Source organism: Equus asinus, chromosome 16 (genome assembly GCF_041296235.1).
Source record: "Equus asinus isolate D_3611 breed Donkey chromosome 16, EquAss-T2T_v2, whole genome shotgun sequence".
Classification (NCBI taxonomy): domain Eukaryota; kingdom Metazoa; phylum Chordata; class Mammalia; order Perissodactyla; family Equidae; genus Equus; species Equus asinus.
The window spans coordinates 21,731,297-21,757,460 of NC_091805.1; the positions used below are offsets into that span (position 1 = coordinate 21,731,297).

The 26,164-nt window shown below is 35.4% G+C and overlaps 1 protein-coding gene across 1 annotated transcript in view; it reads right to left on the reverse strand.

Annotated features, from left to right (window-relative positions):
* The window catches only part of COL24A1 (collagen type XXIV alpha 1 chain), a 355,376-nt gene that overhangs the window by 95,151 nt on the left and 234,061 nt on the right, over nucleotides 1-26,164 (reverse strand). Inside the window, exons 34-39 of the mRNA XM_044749176.2 lie at nucleotides 22,909-22,962; nucleotides 18,594-18,647; nucleotides 18,067-18,120; nucleotides 16,720-16,773; nucleotides 16,466-16,573; nucleotides 1,296-1,349 (exon numbers count right to left, since the gene is read on the reverse strand). Coding sequence (XP_044605111.2) covers nucleotides 1,296-1,349; nucleotides 16,466-16,573; nucleotides 16,720-16,773; nucleotides 18,067-18,120; nucleotides 18,594-18,647; nucleotides 22,909-22,962 — 378 coding nt within the window. The remainder of the gene's footprint in view (nucleotides 1-1,295; nucleotides 1,350-16,465; nucleotides 16,574-16,719; nucleotides 16,774-18,066; nucleotides 18,121-18,593; nucleotides 18,648-22,908; nucleotides 22,963-26,164) is intronic.

A 26,164-nucleotide genomic window follows, 5' to 3' on the forward strand; every position in this document is an offset into this window, starting at 1 on the left:
ATGAGAACGCACAGGCCCTAAGAGAAACCTGTTTCTACAGAGAACTTCAATGACACAAAGCTTCTCGTGTGCAGTTCTGTACATTCAGAATCATCACTTACTGTTTCGGAGTTTGCCTTTCAAGATCCATAACATTTTTATGTCATTTGACAGCCTTCTGAAAACTAACTATCTTCTGTTTTCCATTAGGCTGACTCTAGCATTCTCTAACTAGCATTCTCTAGTATCAAAACACAGCTGCTCTTAAACAACATTAAATGTTATAACTCATTTTCCCAACATGGGAACCAACTTGTTCTATTACTGATAATCAAGTAGACACAAAGAAAAACTAAACTGTGATCTCGGTCCGTCAAGAAATTTTGGGTATTCATAATAACTCAGTTTTCCACGGATGCAGGTTGTTGGAAGGACCCACACTGTCCTGCTTCTAATGGTGATTTTAGACATAACATTATGTACAATAAAAAGAGGTTTCAATATTGAGGTTATTTTCATGGACAAGAATGGCAACTGAAATCTACCTCACTCCTTTTTCTTTATCTTTTACTATCCCTTATACTGCTGCCAAATTATGAGAAAGATAGACTACACGTATATTAGCAGAAACAGCAGAAATGGACTTTGGGAACTAGAATATGGTGTGATTTGAAGTTAATTCTAGTAAATAAATTCAGAACTGTTGTAGTACAATAAGAAAATCATTTCTATGTCTCACCAATACTTGAACAAATTACTAGTCCCATACAAAGATGAATTTTTCATTATAACGAACTAGAATTTAAACTATATCGGGTTCTTTTAGTAAAATGTGAAGGAAGCAAATAAAACATATTCTTGATTTGTATTTCTTAGCTACTATATAGAAAGATAAAATCAATCAACCTTTTCAATTTGGAAAAACACATTAACAACAAATCAAGAAATACTTCTAATCATATTCCTTTCCCCTAAACATTTTACTAAAGTTGTTACTAGACGGCACAAATGGTATAGTATTTTCCTTTTCTCTCTTTTCCTGCTCAGGGTCTACTAAAGAATTTCTGCCAAACAGAAGAAGGAAAGGCAAAAATCTTTTTAGAAACTACAAGTGGAAAATTTCAAATAATTAAGGTGACAAGCAATCTTAAATGGAATTAAAAATTAGCATATACAAATGTGTCTTTTTAAGCCAAACTTACAGTTTTGTTACTTTATATCTAGGGCAAATAAAAATATCACAGCATTCTACAGAGCTCTGGGCACAACAGAAGAAAGAAAACTAGCATAAAAAGATATAAAAAAAAAAAAATTACCTTTTTTCCCGGACGACCTCTTTGTCCCAGAATTCCCACAATTCCTTCAGGTCCCTGAATATTCAATGTAAAAGAGGAAATAAATTGTTAATGAAAGTACTTGATGGAATGTTTAAAAATACTTATATCACATAATCACTGAATTGAACGCTAAGTAGAAATTAGGGTTACTTCTCAACAATGTTTTTAGAATTATTTAAAAATAGGTCATGATGATTTATAGGCATAGCTGTTACTAGCGAGTAAAGTTCACTTATACAAGCTAGCCAAGATAGATAAAATTAAACTGTTAGTTATTATAGGAAGAAAATTACTTGGTTTTAGTATACCCATCTAATTGATGAGAATGTAATTAAAGTAAACCCAAACGCATCCATTTCAGCAGTGCTATGAGCTACTGTGGGGTCAACATCTTGTTGAATGGGTAGGATTATAAAATATATCTAATACATGATCAGGGAGAATCTCAAAATCTCACTGGAGTAGAAGATTAATCTTTGATCTGTGGAAAAAAATGAGAGAGGGAAATACATGGAGAAAAAGGAAGTAGTCCTATTAAACTGTTTAAAACCGTTTAAAACAGTGGTTTCATTTCAATCTGTACTTTGTTTAGACAAAAGGAGACAAAGTTTTCAATACGTACACACTTTTTTTTAGTAAAAAGTATCTAAAACACTTCAGATGTCATGTGAATTTGCAGGTCAACAACAGTTAGACTTAAATGAGATCCACAGCAAGCCAGGTTGCAAGTTCTAAAATGGCTAATAATTAATCACAGCATTCCTTGCCTCAGTTGGAAACGAAAATGGAAATCTCAAATTTGTGTCCCAAAGCTTGGCAAACTGCAAAAATGATGTAGACAAGAAATAAATTGTGGTTTACCACTGTGCTATGTAGGCTCTTGATAAATATTTGTTGAACGAATAAACAGATACCCAAGGAGATGACTCATGCCCCGTGCTCCTGAGAAAATGCTCTTCTAGCCTCAGAAAGTCGCTGGATTTAGAGGTCAAAGCGGTTAAGTTCTATTGCTGTAGTTCGAGCTGCATTCAGAGGTTGAAATGATGGTTGCACTGATAGTTGACCTGAGACTTCTTTGTGGTTATCACGGACTTTTAAGAAGAGGCTGATTAACCTTCATAGAAGCTAATTGTGTGAGCTTTTTAAGTCAGACTGCTCTCGTTTCATATTCTGGCTCTGTCACCTGACAGGTATATGACCACAGGTAGATTATTTAACTTCTAAAGGCCTCAGTTTCCTGTGATATAAAAGGGTATAATAATACCTCTTCAAAGGGTTACTAAGATTAAATGACATAATGCATGTAAAGCTTAGAAAGGACTGGACTTACACTGAAGAGCTCAACAAATGTTAGTTCCTACTAACTTCTGTTCTCTTTTTAAAGTGTATTATGTAATATTTAAATATACCTATACATATATATATATATAAAGATATTCAAAGCTACAATGAATACCCATGTACCCGCCACCCACTTTAAGAAATAGAAGCCATATATACATAACATTGAAGCTGCATGTACCTTTCCAAACACAGCCCCCTCTCTTTCTAGTCAGGTGCAACCATTGTCCTCAACTTATTCATCATTCCCACGCACTTCTTTATACTTTCACTCCATTTGTAGGTATCCTCAAGCAATATATGGTTATTTTTCATCTTTTCAAACTTTAAATAAGCAGAATCATATTTTATATATTCTTTTGAAAGCTTTTTTAGCACAGCATTTTCTTTTCGAAATTATTCAGTGCGTCTTTAATTCACTCACTTTTTGTTTTTACTCCTATAGGATTCCATTTTATTATCAAACCACAACTTATTTAACTATTTTCCTTCCAATGAATGTTTGATTTTTTTTTTTCTGTTACAGACAATGCTGCAATAAACACTCTTGTGTATGCCTCTATGTGCCCATGTCAAGAGGTTTTTAAAGGCTATATACCCCAGAGTTGAAATTGCTGGTTTGTAGGATATATGAATCTTCAAGTATACAAGATATTGCTAAATTGTTCTCCAAAGTGGTTTTGCCAATTTACATTCCCACAGCAACGTTTCAGAGTTCTAATTACTCCAAATCTTCCGTAATGCTTAGTGTACTTTCAGACTTAAATCTAGTCCATCACATGAGTGCAAAATGGTATGTTATTTGCGATTTCTATTTGCATATTCCTGATTATTAGGGAGGAATGAATATTTATTCATAGTTACTTGACATCTAAATGTGAATCCATCAAGAGCCATCCCCTCTTCCCAATGTCCAATCTACCAATACACCTACCATGTACCCACATGTTCTGCCGCTCCTCTCTTACAAAGGAAGAAGTGTCTGTTTCCTGTCTAAGGCCAGCTCCTGGACTGTATCTAAGCCCGTGTCTTCTCACTTATTCAAGGCCCTCTCTCATGAAAACACCCTTATCTCACTTGCTATTAACTTTTCTCTCCTGACTGGATCACTTCCAACAGCATTTAAATACGCTAAATATTACTCATTAAAAAAAAATCCTCCCTTGACCTCCTGGATTTCCTTCCCTTCCTCCCTTCCTTTCTTCCTATCCACTCACTCATTCAATTTCTCACGTACTTTTCTAGTTCCATTTTCTGTCTTCCTCACAGCAAATTTTTTGGAAAGACTTGTTTATGCTCACTGTCACTATTTCCTTACTTCTCATTCTCTCTTCATTTGGGCTGCTGTTCTCACCACACCTCTGAAATTACTCTTTTTCAGGTCACCAACTGACCTCCATAGAGCCAAATCCAATGGTCAGTTATCTGACTCATTTTATCTGAAGCATTTTTTTTTCATTCTTGCAGTTTTTTTACCTTTGTTTTCATGCTTCCCTGATTTTCCACTTACTTTCAACATCTCCTTATTTATCTGCTGGCTCTTCCTCTGCTCAACCTTTTAACGTTGGAGTGCCCTCTTCTGTCTTTTTAAGTGATCTCATCCTGTTCCTGTGCCTTTAAATACCATCTATATTCTAATGAGTCCTAAAATTATGTCACATGTCCTAACTGTACCACTGAACTTCCGATTAGCCTTCCTACTGATGTCTCTTCTTGAATTTCTTGAATTTCAGGCATCTTAAACTTTGTGTCCCAAATTAAACTCTTGAATTCCCTCCTCGAACCCCTAAACTGCTTCTCTCCTAGTCTTCCCTATGTCCATTGGAATGGGGCAATATTTTGAAAATTATTAAAATGCTTTTCTGTTTTGCTTTTTTGAGTACATGAACTTTAACTTGGTCAGCCTGAGCAGTTTGTATGCTCAAGAATTGAATGTATTAAGAGAAGGTTTCTCTATTTACTTTCTTTCCAACTTTAACATTTCACAAGTTGAGCCTGGAGCACCCAGCACATAAGGCTGTCCTGTATTGTAGAGAAGACACACCTTCCATCTATCACAGTAAAACGGTAAGGCTTTTTACGAGATGGTAGAAGGATGAGGATATTTCATGGAGGAAGTAAAGAGAAAGCCTAGACTTTTCTTTTGGCTCCAGGAGAATGTGGGAAAGCAAAGAGGGAGAGAGAGACACACACAGGTGTTCAGATTTTCCTCTTTGTGAGTTTTGGCAGAGAGGGACCCTTCTTCCCCACTACTCATTCAGAATTCAGGAAAGGTATCTTCTCTCTAGATATCACCTGGTTTATGGCCATATCAATTCAGCTGCTCAGCAAAGTCAAAATAAGGAAGACCATATTGTTAAATTTCCCTGAGTGACTTCCTGATTCTTATATGATGTCGATGGGAACTCAGAAATACCCAGGGAGCCTGTGCGTGTGTGTGAAGTGGTTACTACTCTACAAAGACGTGGCTCTCTAGTAAGGGCTGAGGAGCAGACTGCCTGGGCTAGAACTGAATGAGATACTGCAGAACTCAGAGGGATCTACAGGTTCGTGGGGAGCTGACAGGCTAGCTGAGCAAGGGAACATCCTCCAAAAAAGAAATGGAAATTGCCAGCTGCAGGCATCACCATCAGAGGCCAGCCAGATAAGCAGTAAGTAAATTGACATGGGATGTTACCATGGACCTATCACTATGACTAACACCTGCACCTGGATCCAAGCCTTCCTCATCCTTGCCATCATGAGATATGCAGACTCAACATGGAAAGGAGTAAAAGATGGAGGTTGAGGACTGATAAATTTGAGAGACTAAGCAGCCGAAGAGTCTGATCATTACCCAAAGAGACTGCTAAATTGTAGGGATAGATTGTTCAAGGTTTCAACAGAATTGGATGCAAAATTTTCTGTCTCCCCCAATTCCTCAACCACTCCTCACTAATCAGTAAGTTACAGCTTGTGAGGAAAATTAGATGAACTAAAAATAAAATAATTATACATTTGCACACGTGTAGGTACCAGTTTGTAGCCCTGTTACACATTTAATGATATCATCATGTACTGAGTTGCTCTGACTAAAAATCAGGATTTATTCTTATTCTTTATTATTTTTTCTTCTTTTTCAACATCCAAACCGTTAGGAAATCCAGTCAGCTACACCTCCAAAATATGCCTTAAATCTGATCACTATTCACTACCTGTATTGCTGCCCTGCATTCCAAACCACCATATCATTTCTCATCTACACTCCCGCCACAGCCTTCTAAGTGGTTTGGTCCACTCTTACCCTCATACTCCATTTCTTCACAACAACCCAAATAATTGCTGCCAGCATTAATCAAACATCTCTCCCTATTTAAGACCCTCTAAATGGCTGCCCTGTTGCAATTAGAACAACCTCCAAACTTCTTATCATGGTCTACAATCCTCTACATGATGTGGCTCCTCCCATTTCTCTGACAGCACGTTTTCTAGTTATTTACTACACTCTAGCTACTTGGGCTTTTTTTTTTTTTTTTAAACAGAGCGTTCAATAAACACCCTTTCTGCCTTAAGGCAATTGCATTAGATGTTCCCTCTGCCTAGAAAGCTCTTTTTCTTAGATATTCACAGGACTGGCTTCTTCCTATCCTCAGGCATCTGGCTCATTGTACCCTAAGGTAGTCCTTTTGTGATCACCCCAATTTAAAGTGGCTCCTTTACACTCTCTACCCCACTACCATGTTGTACCTTCTTCATAGCACTTATCACTATGAGAGATAATTATTCTTGTTTACATTGCCTTTCCACACTACAATATAAGTTCCATGACAGCAGGGACCTTGTCTGTTTTGTTCATGGCTGTAACATTAGTACCTAGAACTGTGCCTGGAATATAAGTGATGCTTAATAGATATTTAATAAACAAATAAATGAATGATAGAATGCATGCCCAAAGTAGAAAATATTTAGCCTTAATCAGACAGTAAGCTAGTCTACTAGGTATTCATTTCCAAATAACATCTTAAAGAACATGTACTAAATGTTGGAAGTAAAACCAAAGTTTGTGAATAAAAGGAAAAGGGTAGCGAGAGATTTTTATAATACTTTTCAGCTTCTAGTAAATGGAACATACAGATCTACTAGGAACCTTTTGCAGAATGACCTTCTGCACGTACATGAAGAACTCATTATGTGTGAGAAAAGAGGCTGTCTGTGTTCTATATTGCCTTTTCTTTTGTCATTATAATGAGAGAGGTCTCCCTTAGTTCTTTGGTTCACTTTTATTTTCTCTCTTCAAAGATAGGTTGTTTTTCTTTTTAGGGGGAAGGAGTAGGTAAACTTAGGCTGGTTTATTTTAGTGCTTGTTCTGAAATACAAAAGTAATATTTTGCTCCAAAATGTTGGTTTTTAAAAGTTAACATGATCCACTGCAACCCATTTGTGTATTTAGAGACTTATAGAGCAGACTGGAAAAATAGCAACATTTTCTACACTGTGCATGTTTTAATAGATATCTTCAATAATTACAGAAATAAGAATGCTTTTGTATAAATGTCCTATTGACAGAGAAGAGTTGGCTTGATGTTCAGGCTACTCACAAAATAGAGAAAGGAGTTGGCATTCCTATTGATTATTTTAAACTTTGTGAAAGTAGCTATATGGTCAGAAGTAATGCATCACATCTATTTTTTTAACAACTTTATTAAGATATCATTCACATACCCTATTATGAATCCATTTAAACAGTACAATTCAATGGTTTTTAGTATATTCAGAGTTGTACAACCATCACCACAATCAATTTTAAAACATCTTCTCACCCAAAAAGAAATCCTGTACCCACATGCAGTCACTTCCCATTTCCTCCCAACCCCCTCAGCTGTAGGCAACCACTAATCTACTTTCTGCCTCTATAGATTTGCCTATTTGGATATTTCATACAATATATGGTCTCTTATGACTGGCTTCTTTCATGAGGCATAATGTTTTCAAGGTTCATCAATACTATAGATGCATCAGTATATCATTCCTTTTTATTATCAAATAATATTCCATTGTATGAACATACTACATTTATTAATAAATATTTATTATTTCATCAGTTGATGATCATTTGGGTTGTTTCCACTTTTCGGCTATCATAAATAATGCTGCTATAAACACTCATGTACAAATTTCATTTGAACATGTTTTCAGTTCTCTTGGGTAAATACCTAGGAGTAGAATTGCTGTGTCATATGCTAACTCCAGATTTAACGTTTTGAGAAACTGCTAAAGTGATTTACAAAGTGGCTCCACCATTTTACATCCCACCAGCGATGTATAAGGGTTCCATCATCCTCATCAAAACTTATTTTCTTTTTTTTTTAAATTATAACCTTTCTAGTGGATGTGAAGAGGATACCTCATTGTGATTTTATTTGCATTTTCCTAATAGCTAATGATGTTGAGCATCTTTTCAGGTGCTTATTGGTCAACTGTATATCTTCTTTGGAGAAACATCTGTTTAAATATCTAAATAAATATCTGTTTAAACTTTGCTCATTTTTCAATTGGGTTATTTTTCTTTTTATTATTGAGTTGTAAGAGTTCTTTATATATTCTGGATATAAGTCCCTTATCACGTATGATTTGCAAATATTTTCTCCCATTCCGTGGGCATCTTTTCACTTTCTTGATAGTGTTCCTTGAAGTATAAAAGGTTTAATTTTAATCAAGTCCAATTTATCTATTTTTTCTTTTGTCACTTGTACTTTCGGTGTTATCCAAGAAGGTTTCGCATAACCTGAGGTCATGAAAATTTACTCCTATGCTTTCTTTCAAGACATTTATTGTTTTAGCTCTTACATTTAGGTATATGACCCATTTTGAGTTAAGTTTTGTGTGTAGAAGGGTCCAACTTTATTCTTTTGCATGTGGGTATCCAGTTGTTCCAGCACCATTTGTTGAAAAGATCATTCCTTCTCTCATTGAATTGTCTTGGTACATCATATGCTTTTGTAATTCAAATTTATTTTGTTCTAGTTTTTCTTCCTGGAATTTATTTCATCCCTTGAGATAGTCAATACCACTAAATACTGTTAAACAAAGTTTAGAAGCTATAGAGTGATTCCCATCAGAGATTATGTTTCTCTTCTGCTTGAAACCTTTCAACAGCTTCTCAATATACTTTGAATAAAACACAACCTTCTTACTATGGTTTAAAAAGTCCTGCATGATCTGCGTCTACCTGTTTCTTCAACCTTATCTCAACTTTTCACTACTCACTGTGCTGCAGCTACAATAGCTCCCTTTCAGTGTTCCAAAAATACCTAGATCATTCTTACCTCCGCATCCAGGCCTGTGCTATTCCATCTACCTGGAAGGATCTCCCAAAATTCTTTGCATGACTGGTTCCTTTTCATTCTTCAGGTTTCAACTGAATTGTCCCCTATCCAGAGAAGCTTTCCCTCAATGCCGTAGGTTGCTCTACCCTTAACTAGTTGGCTTCCCTTGCCTTAACCAGTTATCCTTTTTCATCACTCTGTTTATTTATATCATTGCACTTATCATAATCTGTAATGATCTTGTCTATTGTCAGTCTTCTCCATGATATTATAAAATGTGAGATCAAGGATCTTGATAATCTTGTTCCCCTTGGTATCCCCAGAGCTTAGCAGAGCTCTTGGCTCGTAGAAGGTACTCAAAAACTTTGCTGAATTAATGAATGAACGAATATAGTTTATAGAGTCACAGTCTGTAAGGCTAGTAAAAATTTAGAAACATCCAAACTAATGCTTTTTTAAAGCTATAAAACCTTTTCTTCTAAAGAAAGCCTATACAGAAGCAAATACATTTAACAGATATACAAGGATCTTTTCTGACTCAAGTAGGAATAGAAGGAACAGAGTCTTGCCAAGTCAGCATCCTCCCTGACACAATCATCTTGGGAGGTTCTGCATAGTTCCAACTCCTGTATTATGTCAAATGTGTAAATTGAGAAACCAAAGAATGACTTACCTAACAATGTACAGCTCTTTAGCAGTAGAGCAGAAGTTTGAGCAATTCAGAGGTCAGTGCAGGATTCTTTCTATTTCTGTTTTGCATTATGACACAAGAGTTCAGAACAAACAAGCCTAACACTAGAGTCATAGGAATCATTCAGAAGATAAAGATATAGATAATCCTTTATTCCTTAATGCCGCTGACCTCAACTTTCCAAATCGATTACTTTTTAGGAGTTCCAAGGAAACTGTCCCAGAAATAAAAGTCACATACACCTTATCATTCTTTCCTAACCATCAATATTCTTATAATCTTTATGATTTCACTTTTAAGATCCTATTGAAAAGGCTTCTTAGAAAAGGGTGCTTTATTTAGTTTCATCTTCTCTTAAGATATTCATCTTTACCTAATATCATACCATCCTACACAGATGGGAAGCATCACACTTCAGTAAATCCAACCAAATTTTGTCCTAAAGGAATAAAACAAGACAATTTCATTTTTATACATTCAACTTTGGAGTCCATAGCTTCACATATGGTTAGTTCTTACATACCACAGTGATAGATTTTTTTAAAGAAATGAATGATAGACCATAAGTCAGACAGATGTTTCTTTTCGGATGCTTCCAAACTCTTTTATCATACAGAGTTCCGTGGCATTTAAGCAACTAAGCATTTTAGCACAGAATTCAAGTTTTATGCTTCTATTTTATATATATAATTTTTTCTTCTGTTCAGAGAAGTCTACATCCTGGATTTGGGACTTTGTTACCGATGCTTCCCTTGCCTTATCTTTCGATCCAGATCTCATTTCCCAATCTTCTAGAAAGTAAAAAGAGTATCTCTTTAACTTGAAAGAAAAAAGTTTTATTTCTTTTGCTCACTCTCTTTCTTGTTTATTTTTTTAAGAATCTAAGGTACCATCTTTATGACACTGCCCAAGGAAGGATCTTTTAAAATGCAAAAATAAATCCAACATCAGCCTGTCTGATTAAGCAATAGTTCCTTGGATCATAAAATTCTTTTGAAAAAATATGCCATGGTATTTTTACTGAGTTTATGAGCTGAAAGGCATTTAAAATTCCAAGGGGAACAACAAAAAGAATAAAAAAGAAACACACATGTGTTGTTACTAAAAAAGGCACCAAAGATGTGTACAAGGCAGGATTGTTCCTGGGAAAAATTATGAAGCAGATGAAATCTGTGTTTATCATTTTTCCATGCCTTGTTTTGAGCCCCTTTTTCATCTCTGCTCTACCCATCACCAGCTGTCATGCTGCATCATCCCTCTCTGGATTCCTGGCTGTGTTATACTATGGCATACTTAGGCCTTTCTTTTTTCTTACTTCTGTGTTCCTTTCCTCACCAACTTTTAGGGTTCTGCTAGAGAACTAGGCTAGTTGATTGAAAAAAATCCATGCTAAAGTATTAATAATGACATTTTTTGAAGAAGAAGAAGATAGCCCTGAGCTAACATCTGCCACCAATCCTCCTCTTTTTGCTGAGGAAGATTGGCCCTGAGCTCTGTGCTCATCTTCCTCTATTTTATATGTGGGATGCCTGCCACAGCACAGCTTGATAAGCAGTTTTTAGGTCCGCACCTGGGATCCAAACCAGCAAATCCTAGGTCTCCCAATGTGTGAACTTAACTGCTGTGCCACCAGGCTAGCCCCAATAATGACTTTCTTATATAAAAATGAATTTGATAAGAATTCTCAGGGAGATAACCACATCTTCTCAGCATCTGTTACTTGGCTTCTCTGTGAGTCCAGCCCCACTGCTAATGGAAGAAAGGAGAGTCCAATTATGGAACACAACATACGGCACCGCTCAATCACAGAGCTTAACCAGTGGTACCACCCTGCCAGGGACACAGCCTATGACCTGGCCCTACCAGAAGTAACCTCAGAGCACAGATAGTGGCCCCACTTGATCATGGAGGCAGCCAGCATCCCTGCCCAACCAGGGTGCCTGTTCAGTGGCTCCAGTTGAACACAGAGCCTAGCCAGCAGGCACACTCACTGCAGAGACCAGCCAGTGGCAACACTCCCTGTCTCAGGACAGGGGTAGGGACCTCACCCAACTGGAGATCCCAATAGCAATTTGCACCTGCTCATGAACACTACCAGCTGACCCACCCAGTAACCTGAGCTAAGCAGACTGGTGAAAGTCTTTCCCTGCCAAACAAACTTATAATGTGGAAGAGGAATAGCTTACTCAAACATGCCAATAACAAAGGAGGATACAAGGATCATAAAGAATCAGGTATACATGATAACACCAAAGGAAACTAATAAAGCTTCAATAACTGACACTAAAGAAATGGAAATCTAGAAGCTGTCTGACAAAGAATTCAGAATAATCCTCCTAGAAAAGTTCAATAAACTACAAGAACAGACAGACAGACAACTAAATGAAATTAGGAAAACAATGCATGAACAAAATGAGAACAAAGAAATAGAAACCATAAAAATAAACCAAATGAAAATCCTAGAGATGAAGAATACAATGACTGAACTGAAGAATTCAATAGAGAGCTTCAATAACAGACTTGACTAAGCAGAAGAAAGAATCAGTGAACTCAAAGATAAGTCATTTGAAAATATCCAGAGGAGCAAAGAGAAAAAAAAGAATAAAAAAGAGTGAAGAAAGCCTATGGTACTTATGGGACAGCATCAAGTGAAACAATGTATGCATTGTTGGAATACCATGAGGAGAGGAAAAAGAGAAAGGATTAGAAAGTTTATTTAAAGATATAATGGTTCAAAATGTCCAAAACTTGGGGAAAGAAATGGACATTCAGATTTATGAAGTCCAAAGTACTCCAAACAGGTTGAACCCAGAAGGGTTACTTTGAGACACATTATAATTAAATTGTCAAAAGTCAAAGACAAAGAGAGAATTTTGAAAGCAAGAGAGAAGCAGCTTGTCAATACAAAAGAGCCCCCATAAGACTACAAGTAGGTTTCTCAGGAGAAATTTTCAGTCCAGGAGAGAGTGGGATAATATCTTCAAAATATTGAAATAATAACAGGAACAACAAAAACTTGTCAAAAAAGAATACTACATCCAGCAAACCTGTCCCTCAGGAATGAAGGGGTAATAAAGACTTCCCCAAACAAACAAAAGCTGAAGAATGCTTCACCACTACACTTGCCCTACAAGAAATGCTAAAGGGCACTTTTCAAGCTCAAATAAAAGGATGTAAATAACCTCGTAAAAACACATGAATGTGTAAAACTCATAAGTAAAGGTAAACATATACAGTCATATGTCACTTAACGAAGAGGCTGTGTTTTGAGAAATGTGTCATGAGATTTCATTGTTTCGCAAACATCATTGAATATACTTACACAAACCTAGATGGTACATAAACCCAGGCTGTATGGTACTAATCTTATGGGACCACTGTTGTATATGGAGTTAGGACCACAATTGTATATGTGGTTTGTTATTGGCTGAAATGTTGTTATGCAGCACATGACTGTAACCAAAGCCAGATTCTCTAATATTGTAATGGGGGTACATAAATCTGCAGTCAAAAAGTTAAAAACTAAACATATTAAAAATAACTATACCTACAATAATTTGTTATTGTATACATAATATCAAAACATAAATTCTAAAATCAAAAACATAAAATTTTAGGGGGGTGATGGAGAAGTAAAAGTATAAAGTTTCTGTTTGCTATTAAAGTTAAGTTGTTGTCAGCTCAACATAGGATGTTATGAGATATTTTATGTAAGCCCCAAAGGAAAAACATGCAATAGACACACAAGATTATGATAAAGGATTCAAGGCATATTGCTACAAAAAGTCATAAAATCCCAAAGGAAGAGAACAAAAGAGGAAGCAAAGAGCAAATGATCTAAAAATCTCAGTGAGCAATTAACAAAATGGCAATATAAAGTCCTTACTTAATCACTTTAATCATAAATGGATTAAATTCTCTAATCAAAAGACACAGAATGGCTGAATGGATAAAAAACAGGATCCAATGGTATGCTGCCAATAAGAGACTAATTTAAGCTTTAACAATGCAAAAAGACTGAAAATGAATGGAGAGAAAAAGATATTTCAAGCAATTGTAACCAAAAGAACACAGGGGTAGCAACACTTATATCAGACAAAATAGACTTTAAACTAAAAATAGTCACAAGGGACAAAGAAGGTCATTATATATGATAAAAGGGTCAATTAATCAATGACATAATTGTAAATATTTATGTACCAAACATTGGAGCACCTATATAAACAAAGCAAATACAGAAATAAAAGGAGAAATAAACAGTAATACAATAATACTTGGAGACTTTAATACCCTACTCTCTACAATGGCTAGATTATCTAGACAGAAAATCAATAAAGAAACAATGGATTTGAACAATACTATAGACCAAATGAACCTAACAGACATATACAGAACACTCCATCCAATAGCAGCAGAATACACATTCTTTTTAAGTCCACATGGAACATTTTTGAGGACAGATCATATGTATATGGCCACAACATAAGTATCAACAAATTCAGGAAGACAGAAATTATACCAAGTATCTTTTCCAACCACAATGATATGATACTAGAAATAATAACATGAGGAAAGCTGGAAAATTCCCAAATATGTGGGAATTAAAAAACATATTTCTGAACCACCCATAGATCAAAGAATAAATCAAAGGAGAAATTAAAAAAATCTTGAGATAAACAAAAATGGAAAAACAACATACCAAAACTTATGGGATGCAGCAAAAGCAGTTCTAAGAGAAATGTTTATAAACATCTACATTAAGAAAAAATGAAAGATCTCAAATAAACAATCTAACGTTACACCTAAAGGAACCAGAAAAGAAGGACAAACTGAGGCCAAGATTAGCAGAAAAGAAAACTATAGGCCAATCTCCCTGATGAATATAGATGTAAAAATTCTCAAGAAAATAGTAGCAAACCAAATTCAACAGCACATTAAAAGGATCATACACCATGATCAAGTGGGATTTATTCCAAGGATACAAGGATGGTTCAACATCTTCAAATGAATCAAAGTGATACACCACATTCATAGAATTAAGAATAAAAACCATATGATCTTCTCAATAGATGCAGAAAAAGCATGTGACAAAATTCAATAACCTTTCCTGATAAAAACTCTCAACAAATTGGACATAGAAGGAATGTACCTCAACATAATAAAGGTCATGTACGACAAACCCACAGCTAACATCATACTCAATGGTGAAAGGCTGAAAGCTTTTCCTTTAAGATCAGGAATAAGACAAAGTTGGTCACTCTCACCAGTCTTATTTAACATAGTACTGGAAGTTTTAGGCAGAGCAATTAGGCAAGAAGAAGAAATAAACGGCATCCAAATCGGAAAAAAGTAAAATTGTCTCTGTTTGCAGATGACATGATCTTAATACACAGAAAACCCTAATGACTCCATGAAGAAACTGTTAGAATTACTAAATGATTTCAGTAAAGTTGTAGGATACAAAACCAACCCACAAAAACCAACAGCATTTCTATATGCTAACAATGAATTATCTGAAAAAGAAAAAAAACTATCCCATTTACAATAGCATCAAAAACAATAAAATTCTTAGGAATAAATATAACCAAGGAGGTGCATATCTGTACATTGAAAGCTAAAAGACATTGATGAAAGAAACTGAAGAAGATACAAATAAATGCAAAGATATCTCACGTTCATAGATAGGAAGAATTAATATTGTCAAAATGTCTATACCATCCAAAGTAAACTATATATAGATTTGATGTAATCCTTATCAAGATTCCAACAGCATTTTTCACAGAAATAGAAAAAAACAATCCTAAAATTCACATGAAACTGCGAAAGACCTGAATAGCCAAAACAGTCTTGAGAAAGAAGAATAAAGCTGGAGGCACCACACTTCCTAATTTCAAACTATATTAATATAAAACTATATTAATCAAAACAGTATGATCCTGGCATTAAAACAGACACATAGACCAATGAAACAGAATCAAGAGCCCAGAAATAAACCCATGTATATACTGTCGACTAATATTTGAAAAAATATGGTGCATATTATATGGTTTATGTAGCCAATGGAATATTATTCAGCCATAGGTAGAAGGAAATTCTGCCATTTGCAACAACATGGATGAACCTGGAGGGCATTATGCTATGTGAAATAAGTCAGACAGAGAAAGACAAATACTGTATGATCTCACATATATGTGTTATCTAAATAAACTGAACTCACAGAAACAGAGGGTAGGTTGGTGGTTGCCAAAGGCAGGGAGATGGGGGAAATAAGTGAAGGTGGTCAAAGGGTATAGACTTGTGGTAATAAGATGAATAAGTTCTGAGGGTGTAATGTACAGCGTGGTGACTATACTTCATAACACTGTATTGCATAGTTGAAAGTTGCTAAGAGAGTAAATCTTAAAAATTCTTACCACACAGAAAAGGTAACTATGCGAGGTGATGAATGTGTTAACTAACCTTATTATGGTAACCATTTAGCAATATATACGTATATCAATCATCATGTCACACATCTTAAACTTACACAATGTTATATGTCAATTATATCTCAATAAAGCTGGAGAAAAAAAAGTTCAATGCCTTGTGTGACACATGAAAAAGTGTCTTTTCTTTTTGGATGTTAGGAAGGCTGATAATCAGTCCCTGGTTTGTCCCTCTCTCAAGGCACAGGTCCACACCTCCAATTACCCACTGGACATATAAGGTGGTCAGAATGTGTGTGTGTGTGTGTGTGTGTGTGGGTGGGTGTGTGTACCTATACAGAGAACTGAGTTCACTAAGTATTTGAAAATGAACCCAGCAGTACTTACCGGAGGGCCCATTAGACCTGGTCTACCCAAGGGCCCTGTAGCCCCTGGTAAGCCTGTCTCTCCTTTTTCTCCATCCTCTCCAGGAAGTCCCCTTTCTCCTGGATCCCCCTGTAACCCAGTAAAAATTTTTAAGAAAGGGAAAGCAGTGAAATAATTATGCCACACAATAAGCAGATTTTTGTTTGGCACATAAAAATAATTGTGTGTAATATTTTAAAGATTTCACAAAAACAACTAAAAAAAGTATAATTTACCTTTAATCCATCTTTTCCTTGGAGACCTTCTTCTCCAGCAGCTCCTGGTTCACCCTATTTTGTAGCAGAAACAGTAAGATTTATTATTCTGCTAAATCATTTATCTTAATTTATGTTTTGCCCATGGTATCTATAGAGAGTAGAAGGTTTATGTACATGTTCCTACTTCTACTGTATTTGTAAGGAGTATTTGACAGTATAATAAGCATGATTTAATTTGCCTAGAATAGCTCTGAAGATGATTTAAAGAGTCATAGACTTGTAAATTCAAATACAAGATGATCCCATAATATTAATAACTTTTAGATAATTAAAGTTAATATATATTCATTTGTTAGCTCTGGAAATTTATACAGCTAGACCTGTGTTTTTGAGCTCAAGGACTGTAAATACTGTAGATCATAAAATTAAAGTACCTTGCCATACTGAATTTACATGGATGAATACAAGTTAACTCAGTCAAAATCAGTATACCAGATTTTTAGGGTCTGCATTTTCTCTGTTACAGAGGAGAGGCAATGTTTAAGGCCCTGGTACATCAAGAAGCTATCTTTCTGATACAGAACTTACAGAACCGCAGAGCCATGCTTTAGGAAGCTATTAAACTAGTACTGACTCTCTTGCTACCTCAACTATTTAACAGTAAATTAGTCAGTCCATCTTCACAGTTGCCTGTTGCTCCCCCAACTGACATTTCCATTACCTTGAGCTCACACTGCCTGCCCCACTGCATAAGAACAGAAAATGAAAAAGAAAGAAACCGGATACAAAATATATCTCCCTACTTTGCCTTTTAGTAAACAAATATCTCTTAAAAGTACTTTGGGCACTGTTATCGTGGGAAAAAACTTACCACAGCTAAAATTAAAGGCTGTTTATATTAGAGTAATTTCCACAAGCTATCCAATTACAACTATTTACAATTATTTCCTTGAATCTTAAGTTTGCATGACTCTAGTTTTTAGTTGTGGTTTTTTTAAACATAAATTAGATTTCATTCTTTTTTCTGTCTTGTTAGGTCAGGAAACATCCTGAGAGTTGATCACTAGTGTTTGAGAATTTCTTCTTAATGTTAACATTAGTGCCAAACACAGTAACTCCACATATTTGGCAAGGGGTCTGCAGAGCAGACCTGATTCTGAAAAAGGATGTATGAGGTTAGGACTCTAAATGCTACTAAATTACAATGTGAACAAGGTTTGGCATGCATCTTTTGAAATAAAAACAAACATTTTCTATAATGCACCATAAAGGTTTATTATGCAATTTTTGAAGTCTTTAGGATAAGTTTTGAGCCTCTGAAATAGGTGGGCCAGAGTATTAAAATGGTTTCCAGTGGGCACTTACCCGTAATCCTGGTTCCCCAGCAACCCCAACACTGCCTGCAGGTCCAACATCTCCCTAAAGAAATAAAGGGAAAGATTAAATTCTTTACTATTAAAACTGAGTGTCTATTATGGAGGGCATATCATGAGGACAGTGGCTCCAAAATACTTCCTATTTTTTTTTCCTTTCCTCCAGATTAATTTATTGATAATATTTTGCCCCATTAGCTTTATCACTTGTAGTCCCTCCCTTATACATATATAAGTATATATGTACATGTGCATGTGTATACATGTATGTGTGTGCATATATACATATATACATGTATTCCCTCCCTCATATATATATGTACACATATCTGTATACATACATAGATACTATTTTTTCTGACAACGATTTTTTCTGACTCATTTGAGAATACTTCCCATTTTTATCTGCTCTCTTTCACCTGCTTTCAAGGTGATGGGTGTTTGCCAAAACGTGGCAAACATAAGAGATTCAATAGTGAAAGTTTAGAGACCCTCCCCTTTCCTATTTAGGAAGGTTACCTTTGCACCTGGCTCGCCCTGCAGACCAGATTCTCCCTCAATACCCGAAAGGCCCTAGAAGAGAATGATTTGACACATTGTTGGTAAACATTCCTCCACCAACTACAAAGGCAATAACAACCTCATAAGAAGCCAGTAATAATTTTTAGCTCAAGGCTAAAATATCTATGTCCAAGAAAGGGTCTTTGCTGCCCATTCATAAACTTCATGGCATAGGACCAGGTAAGTTCTGAGACCTTTTAAATGTTCAAATGCCAACACAATGTCACCCAAAATCAAGACTTTTAAAACTTGTTTCTTCTAATCTTTCTTTTCACCATTTAATCCTTGGTCAAGGACTAACTAAATCTTGTTTCTTCTAATTTTCTACCCTCTTACTTTTACTATTCTCTGGTTTTTTTTCACTTTTTACTCTTCCTATCTATTTCCATTCAGCCCTCTGGAACACACTTCCTTAAAAAAATTTGGTTTTGTTTACTGGTTTTACAAAATATATTACACAAAGAAGATAGGAATTTATTCACATTATAAAAGATAAATATATTTATATAGCAGTTTTTCGACTCTCCTTTCATGTGTGGGTCCAGTTGGGAAGCATTTGGTTCCTTTTACTTTGAAAACATACAACTTCTTGCAACCTCTGGCTATTTGTAGGCCTGGAGCTCCTACAACTGCTATTGTATTGGTTTTCATATCTCAGAGATATTTATGGGTATTTTTTTGTCTGTTTTTGTTTTTGAGCATGCTAAGAATGCCTCTCCCTTCTCCCCTTCCTCACTTCCCCTTCCCTTCCGTTCCCTCCCCTCCCGTCTCCTGCTTCTCTCTCCCTCATTCTCTGTGTGTGTAGTTTGCAGCGTTAACTCACAATACTATCTTAATCAAAAGTTTCCTGTTTGCTTTCTATCTTTCAGGGATTCCTCAATAGTTCTGATCCATGGTTGATAATCTTCCTTGTAATTATTAGTGATTAAAATATCTTTTATGCCCTTATAGTATTTTAGATAAGAGGAAGTTCAGTTTTCCATTTTGACTCAGCTTCCGCAATCCATATTCACTTTGCTCTTTTTCAAAATAAAAGCTATACACGCATGACAGTCCAGATGGACTGACAACGGAAAGTCACAGTCCTATTCCTCAGAGGCAAGATTTATAAAACAATTTTTGTTGTTAGTTCTTCTGGTGGTTGCTTCTATAACTCAAGAAGTATACCTCTACTTCTTCATGTATCACCTTGCTGAAAGTTTAGTTCCCTTACACTCCCTCCATTTTACCATCATTTCACTACTTTTTTAATAGTTATATTATTTAAAGTTTTCTGTTGGTCACCTTTGTGACTTCTTTACTGTTATGGGAGGTAGTATAGCATGCTACTTAAGAGGAAGGACTATGAAGACAGACTGCCTGGGTTTCTGCTCTGCCTCAGAAACTGCAGAATTTAATAATATCCCACGCGAAGATTAAAATTCTAAGAGGGAGAATTGAAACTCTCTCAGGACCTCTTCCACATCAAAATTGCTTTTAAAATCACAGACTTTCTCTAATCCCTAATTTCTCCCAATATGTCAGTTCGTCTTAGCTTCTTTTATCCCTTTCTTATGCTAAATCCAATAGCTGATCTTCTGATCTCTGTGGTACCTCATTTCTTACACCAATCTTGGATTAGCACTTTAAATCGCCTTCTCCATTTCTATTCCAAGTTGAATATTGTTGGAAAAAATTACTCATGTGCAAAGTGGCATCATCACCTGTTGAGAAGCATAGTGGCTAAGAGAATGGGTTGCAGAGAAAGATTGCCTAATTTTAAACGTAGACTCTACCAGCTATCACTCTTGAGCAAGTTATTTAACCATTTCATGCCTTAGTTTCCTCATCTGCAGAATGAGGATAATAACTGCATCTATTTCATAGGGTGTCGTGAGAATTCATTAATATGGTAAAGCACATAAATACTGCTAGGCACATAGGAAGTGCTCCACCATTGTTAGCTATTATTATCAATATAATACAAATTCACAATCTCTTACTTCAGCTTGACTTTAGTGAGGTACATCTGCTTTTTTACTTGTCTTTAGTCATTCCCTCTGATATCAACCTCAACCACTATTCTAAACCAGCATATTTTCCTCAACTGACCTACTCAATGCTTACTTCTTATCACAACAGAATTTTTGTCTCCTACTCTATTAAAAATCTTTAAGTTATGAGGTATGACTTCTCTCAGCTTTCTTTAGGCTCAGAGGATGTACCATGATGTAGGTTACCAGCATTAGCTTTTGAGTCAGATATGAATTCAAAGACAGGCTCTGCTACTTGTTAACCATTTACTTTGGGCAGATTAGCAGATTATAACCTTAATCTCTCTAACATTCTTCTCTGGTCTCAGGAAAGGGTATTGCCAACCATCCTGTTGCATGACCTAGAAGTCTAGGAATAATTTTTGACTTCTCTTTCCCGTTTACTTTCCATATCCCACAAAGATGCAGGTTTTGCAGAATTTATATAAAAAACATTTCTCAAATCCATCCTCTTCCTGTCCTTTCTTGCAAGACTACCTTAGTTCAGACTTCCATCATTTCCTGCCTGGCTGAATGCCACAGCCTTTTACATGTCTTTACTCTTGTCTTTTCAAATACATCCTCCACGCGGCTACTAGAATTATCTTCCAAAAATAAAAATCTGATTTTATCACTGCTCTGCTTATACCCTACAAGATTTTAAAAAGATGCAACTTCTTAACAGAGGAAACAGGACTTTTCATGATCTAGCCATTTCTGTGTAACTTCATCTATTATCCCTCCTTGCTTCGATTTTAAGCATCAAAGAATCCATATTGCTACATGTGTGCATGTTCCTGATTATACTATGCCTTTTCTGGGCTAACTCCTACTCATTAAAACTCACGCCATTGCTGCCTCCCCCCGCCCCGCGTCTTCTTTTTCCCCTTATCCAGGTGGGTTAAGTGCCCATTGCTGTACTCCTATATTGCCCTGTGATTATCTCCATCCTTGGGTCTAACACATTACAATATAGTGATCTTTTATATGACTATCTTCTGGAATAGATTATAAACTCCTGAAGGAGTTGGGGACCATATCTCAGTCATCCTTGAATCCCCAGTGGATGCAAAGTGCCTAGCAAGAAAATATGGGAGAATCATGGAATTAAAAACAGGTCAACAAATCTAAAGCACATGGGGGAGGAGAAACGTTTCATTGGGATGTTGTTGAACAGGTCTGCAGAGGTTAGATAATGTAGAACCTTATTTATTATGTTAAGAAATTGGCATTCAAGGCTATGAGAACCCTTGAAAAATTTCAAGGAGAGAAATGATATGACAAAGATGCACTGGCAACAAGTAGCCAAGGAATGATGGGAGTTGGAGGAGACACGGAATAAGAGCAGAGGACTAGAGCACTGGCAATAGAAATAAAAAGGAAAGGACAGAGTTGAGACACTAGGGGGGCTTATTCAAAGGGAGAAGGTTGCTGACTGGAGAGGATGAAATAGGAAGAGTAGTCTAGGACGACTCTCAGTTTTGGGTTATTGGGCATAAGGAATATCTTTCAGTGAGATGGGAATAAAAGGAGGAACAGTGGGAAAGTGATAGGTTCGGTTTAGATATTTTGAATTTGAGATGTCTGTGAGATATCCAGGTGTATATGTAAAAGACAAGAGGAAATCAATAACTGGAACTGAAGAGAGAGGCATGAGTTAGAGCTATCAAGCTGAGAGATATCAGAATTATGTTGGTAATTAAAGTCACTGAGATAATACAATTGCTAAACTGAGGAAGAGGAAGGACAGTTTCCCACCAAGACTGAGAAAGACTAATCAGAAGGTAAAGAGCGGAACCGAGAGAGAGCGGTTTCACAGACGCCAAGGGAGGAGAGAGTGTGTCTAACTTATTTATAGCTAAAGTTAACAGACAACAGAAATGAAATAAGTGGATTTTATAATTGTAGCAAGTGTGGTTTATTATTCCAAAATATATTCTGATACACTTCTCAATCTTCTTCTAGAAAGGACATAGAACATCTTGGAGTGAAGGGCTCTCAAGTTAACTCTAAATCAGAGAAGGGAAGTTTTATTCACTCTGTTATTTAAATGAGGTGTTAAGAGAACTTTACATGTATAAAATTAGGTTCATACAACAGTCATCTCTGCTTTTAATGGAATTTTAGGCTTTATTTTCTGAATATGAAACAAAACACTATAGAATTATTCTCCAAAATATATATCTAATATATCAACTTTACCTTAGGGAAGTCTTACAACAGTATTGAGTACTGACTAAAAAGAGCCACAAAAAAGTTACCTCAGCACCCATTTCTCCAGGAGCTCCAGGATCACCTTGCAATCCTCGTGGTCCCTATATATTAAAATAAAATTTAAGGTCTGAGAATCAAATCTTATTCTAATATTTCAATTGACATATGCATCTAAATATGGAATTTATAATATATCATATGTAATATAATACATAATACATTTATCAATGTATTACTTTATTCTCTGTATAAACATAATATATCTTTAGTTGATCCATCTGTGTTTTTTTGTAAATAATATTAAGTTATGCTTGGATTCAAAAGAAAAGGAAAAGGAAAGAAAGGACAGTACCTGTCATTCTTTCATTCCCTAATTCATTATTAAGTACGTAATAACTATGAAATATTGTGGTAAGTGCTTTCAAAAGTTATCTTATTTAATGGGTATGACAATTATAGATCTACTTAATATTCCTGGCAAACATGTGACAAACAAAATAGCACTTTTAAAAAGCAAATATATGGTCTCCAATGAAATAAAAATATGTTGGTCTTTGCCTGATGTCATCCTTTACTGCAGTAGTGCGGCCAGCTAGAGAATTCTTCCGTTTCACATGAATAGATGCAACGTGGTATAATCGACTAAGGTGCAATAAAATGCATGTTGGGACCTTTATGGAAATCTCAGTCACTGTAATACTGAATAGTACAATTTTAAGTGAACAAACATTGAATGATTAGCTTATTGCATAAACGTTAAATTCTTGAACCTCTTCTTAGTGTGTGGAATAACCCTTCTGTTTATTACTTGCATATAGGAAAACTGATTTTTAAAAAATGTTTATTTTATGTCTTGCCATTATATTACTCTCTCTCGGTAGTTGAAAAAAACAGAATTAAGTCTTTGGGTTTTCTAAGTCTTTTGGGTTTATTTGCATTTTGTCTAAATAATAATGCTTTCCTTTCCTTATATGATCATTTCTGTGTCATATCCCACTACACTAGCTATAACTTTTTGAATAATGTTAGATAATACAGTGACAGTTGGCAAGTTTATCTTGTGGTTCCTATGCTTCTAGTATTTTGGTGTTTCCTAGCAGGCTGAATGCAGATATAAGATAGATATACATTACCACATTACAGAACCATGCTTGACTTTACTACAATATTTTGGTTTAGCTAATAGACTTACAGAGGTTTGAGATTTACATAAAAATTGAAAAGAAAGTGCAGAGAGTTCCCATTTACTACTCCTGCCCAGTTTCCCCTACTATTTAACATCTTGTATTGGTGTGGTACATTTGTTACAATTGATGAACCAATACTGATACATTATTACTAACTAAAGTTACTCATTTACATTAGTAAACTCTGTTGCACAAGTTCTATGAGTTTTGAGAAATGCACAATATCATGTATTCACCACTACTGTATCATACAAAACAGTTTCACTGCCTTAAAATTCCCCTGTGTTCCACCTATTTATCTCTCATCCCCTTCCCCTAACTCCTGGCAACCAACGATTTTTTTTTACTATCTCTATAGTTTTGCCTTTTCCAGAATGTCATAAAGTTGAAATTATATGGTAGTTAGCCTTCTCAGAGTGGCTTCTTTCACGTAGCAGGATATATTCAGAGATTCCACTATGTCTTTTTGTGGTATAATAACCCATTTCTTTTTATTGCTGACTAATATTCCATTGTTTGTTTATCCTTTTAACTTTTGAAGGACATATTGGTTGCTTCCAATTTTTGGCAACTATGCATAAGCTGCTATAAATATTCATGTGCAGATTTTTATGTAGACATAAATTTTCTACTAATATGGGTAAATACCAAGGAGCATGATTGCTGGATTGTATGGTTAGCATGCGTTTAGCTTTGTAAGAAAGTGCCAATTTGTGTTCCAAAATTACCATACCATTTTGTATTCCCACCAGCAGTGAATGAGAACTCCTGTTGCTCCACATCTTTGCTAGCATTTAGTATTGTCAGTGCTTTGGATTTCAGCCATTCACATAGGTGTGTAATGGTATGTCATTGTTTTAATTTGAAATTTTCTAAAGACATAAGATGTTGAGCATATGTTCATATGCTTCTTTGCCATCTGTATGTCTTCTTTGGTGTGGTATCTGTTTAGATCTTTTGCCCTCTTTTTAGTCAGATTGTCTTTTTTCTTACTGTTGACTTTTAAGAGTTCTTGCTGTATTTTGGATATAAGTACTTTATCAGATATGTGTTTTGCAAATATTTTCTCCCAGTCTGTGGCATGTTTTTTTTCATTCTCTTACATGTCTTTCACAGAGCAGAAGTTTTTAATTTAAATCAAGTCTAACATCAACTTTTTCAGTCATGGATCATGCTTTTGGTGTTGTATCTAAAAACTCATTGCCAATATCCAAGGTCACCAAGATTTTCTCCTATGATATCTTCTAAGAGTTTCATAGTTGCATTTTATATTTAGGTCTATGATTCATTTTGAGTTAATTATTGTGAAAGGTGAAAGGTCTTTGTCTAGATCTACTTTTTTTTTTTTTCACCTGTGGATATCCAGCTGTTCCTGCATCATTTTTTGAAAAGACTATCCATAGAATTGCCTTCGCTCCTTTGTCAAAGATCAGTTGACTATATTTGTGGAGTTCTATTTCTGGGCTCACCATTCTGTTCCAATTATCTGTCTATTCTTTTGTCAGTACTATACTGTCTCGATTACTGTAGATTTACTTTAAGCATTTAAGTTGGGTAGTGTCAGTCTTCTGAGTTTGTTCTTCAAATATGATGCTGGCTATTTTGGATCTCTTGCCTTTCCATGTGAACTTTGGAATCTCAATATTGACAAAGTAACTTGCTAGGATTTTGACTGGAATTGCTTGAATCTATGGATCAAGTTGTAACATACTGACATCCTAACAATATTGAATCTTTGTATCCACGAACATGGAATATCTCTCCATTTATTTAGATCTTCTTTGATTTTCTTTGATCAGAGTTTTGTAGTTTGCTCATATTCTGTATACATTTTGCTAGATTTAAGCCTATTTCTTTTTTTTTTTGATACTAACATAAATGGCATTGCATTTTAAAGTTCAAATTCCAATTGCTTATTGCTGGTATATAGGAAAGGAACTAACTTTTGTATATTAATCTTGTATCCTGATATCCTGAAACATTTCTATACTTGCTTATTAGTTCCAGGAGTTTTTTTGTCAGTTCTTTGGGGTTTTCTATCTAGACAACCATGTCATCTGCAAACAAAGATACTTTTACTTCTTCTTTCCCAATCTTTTATTTCCTTTTCTTGTCT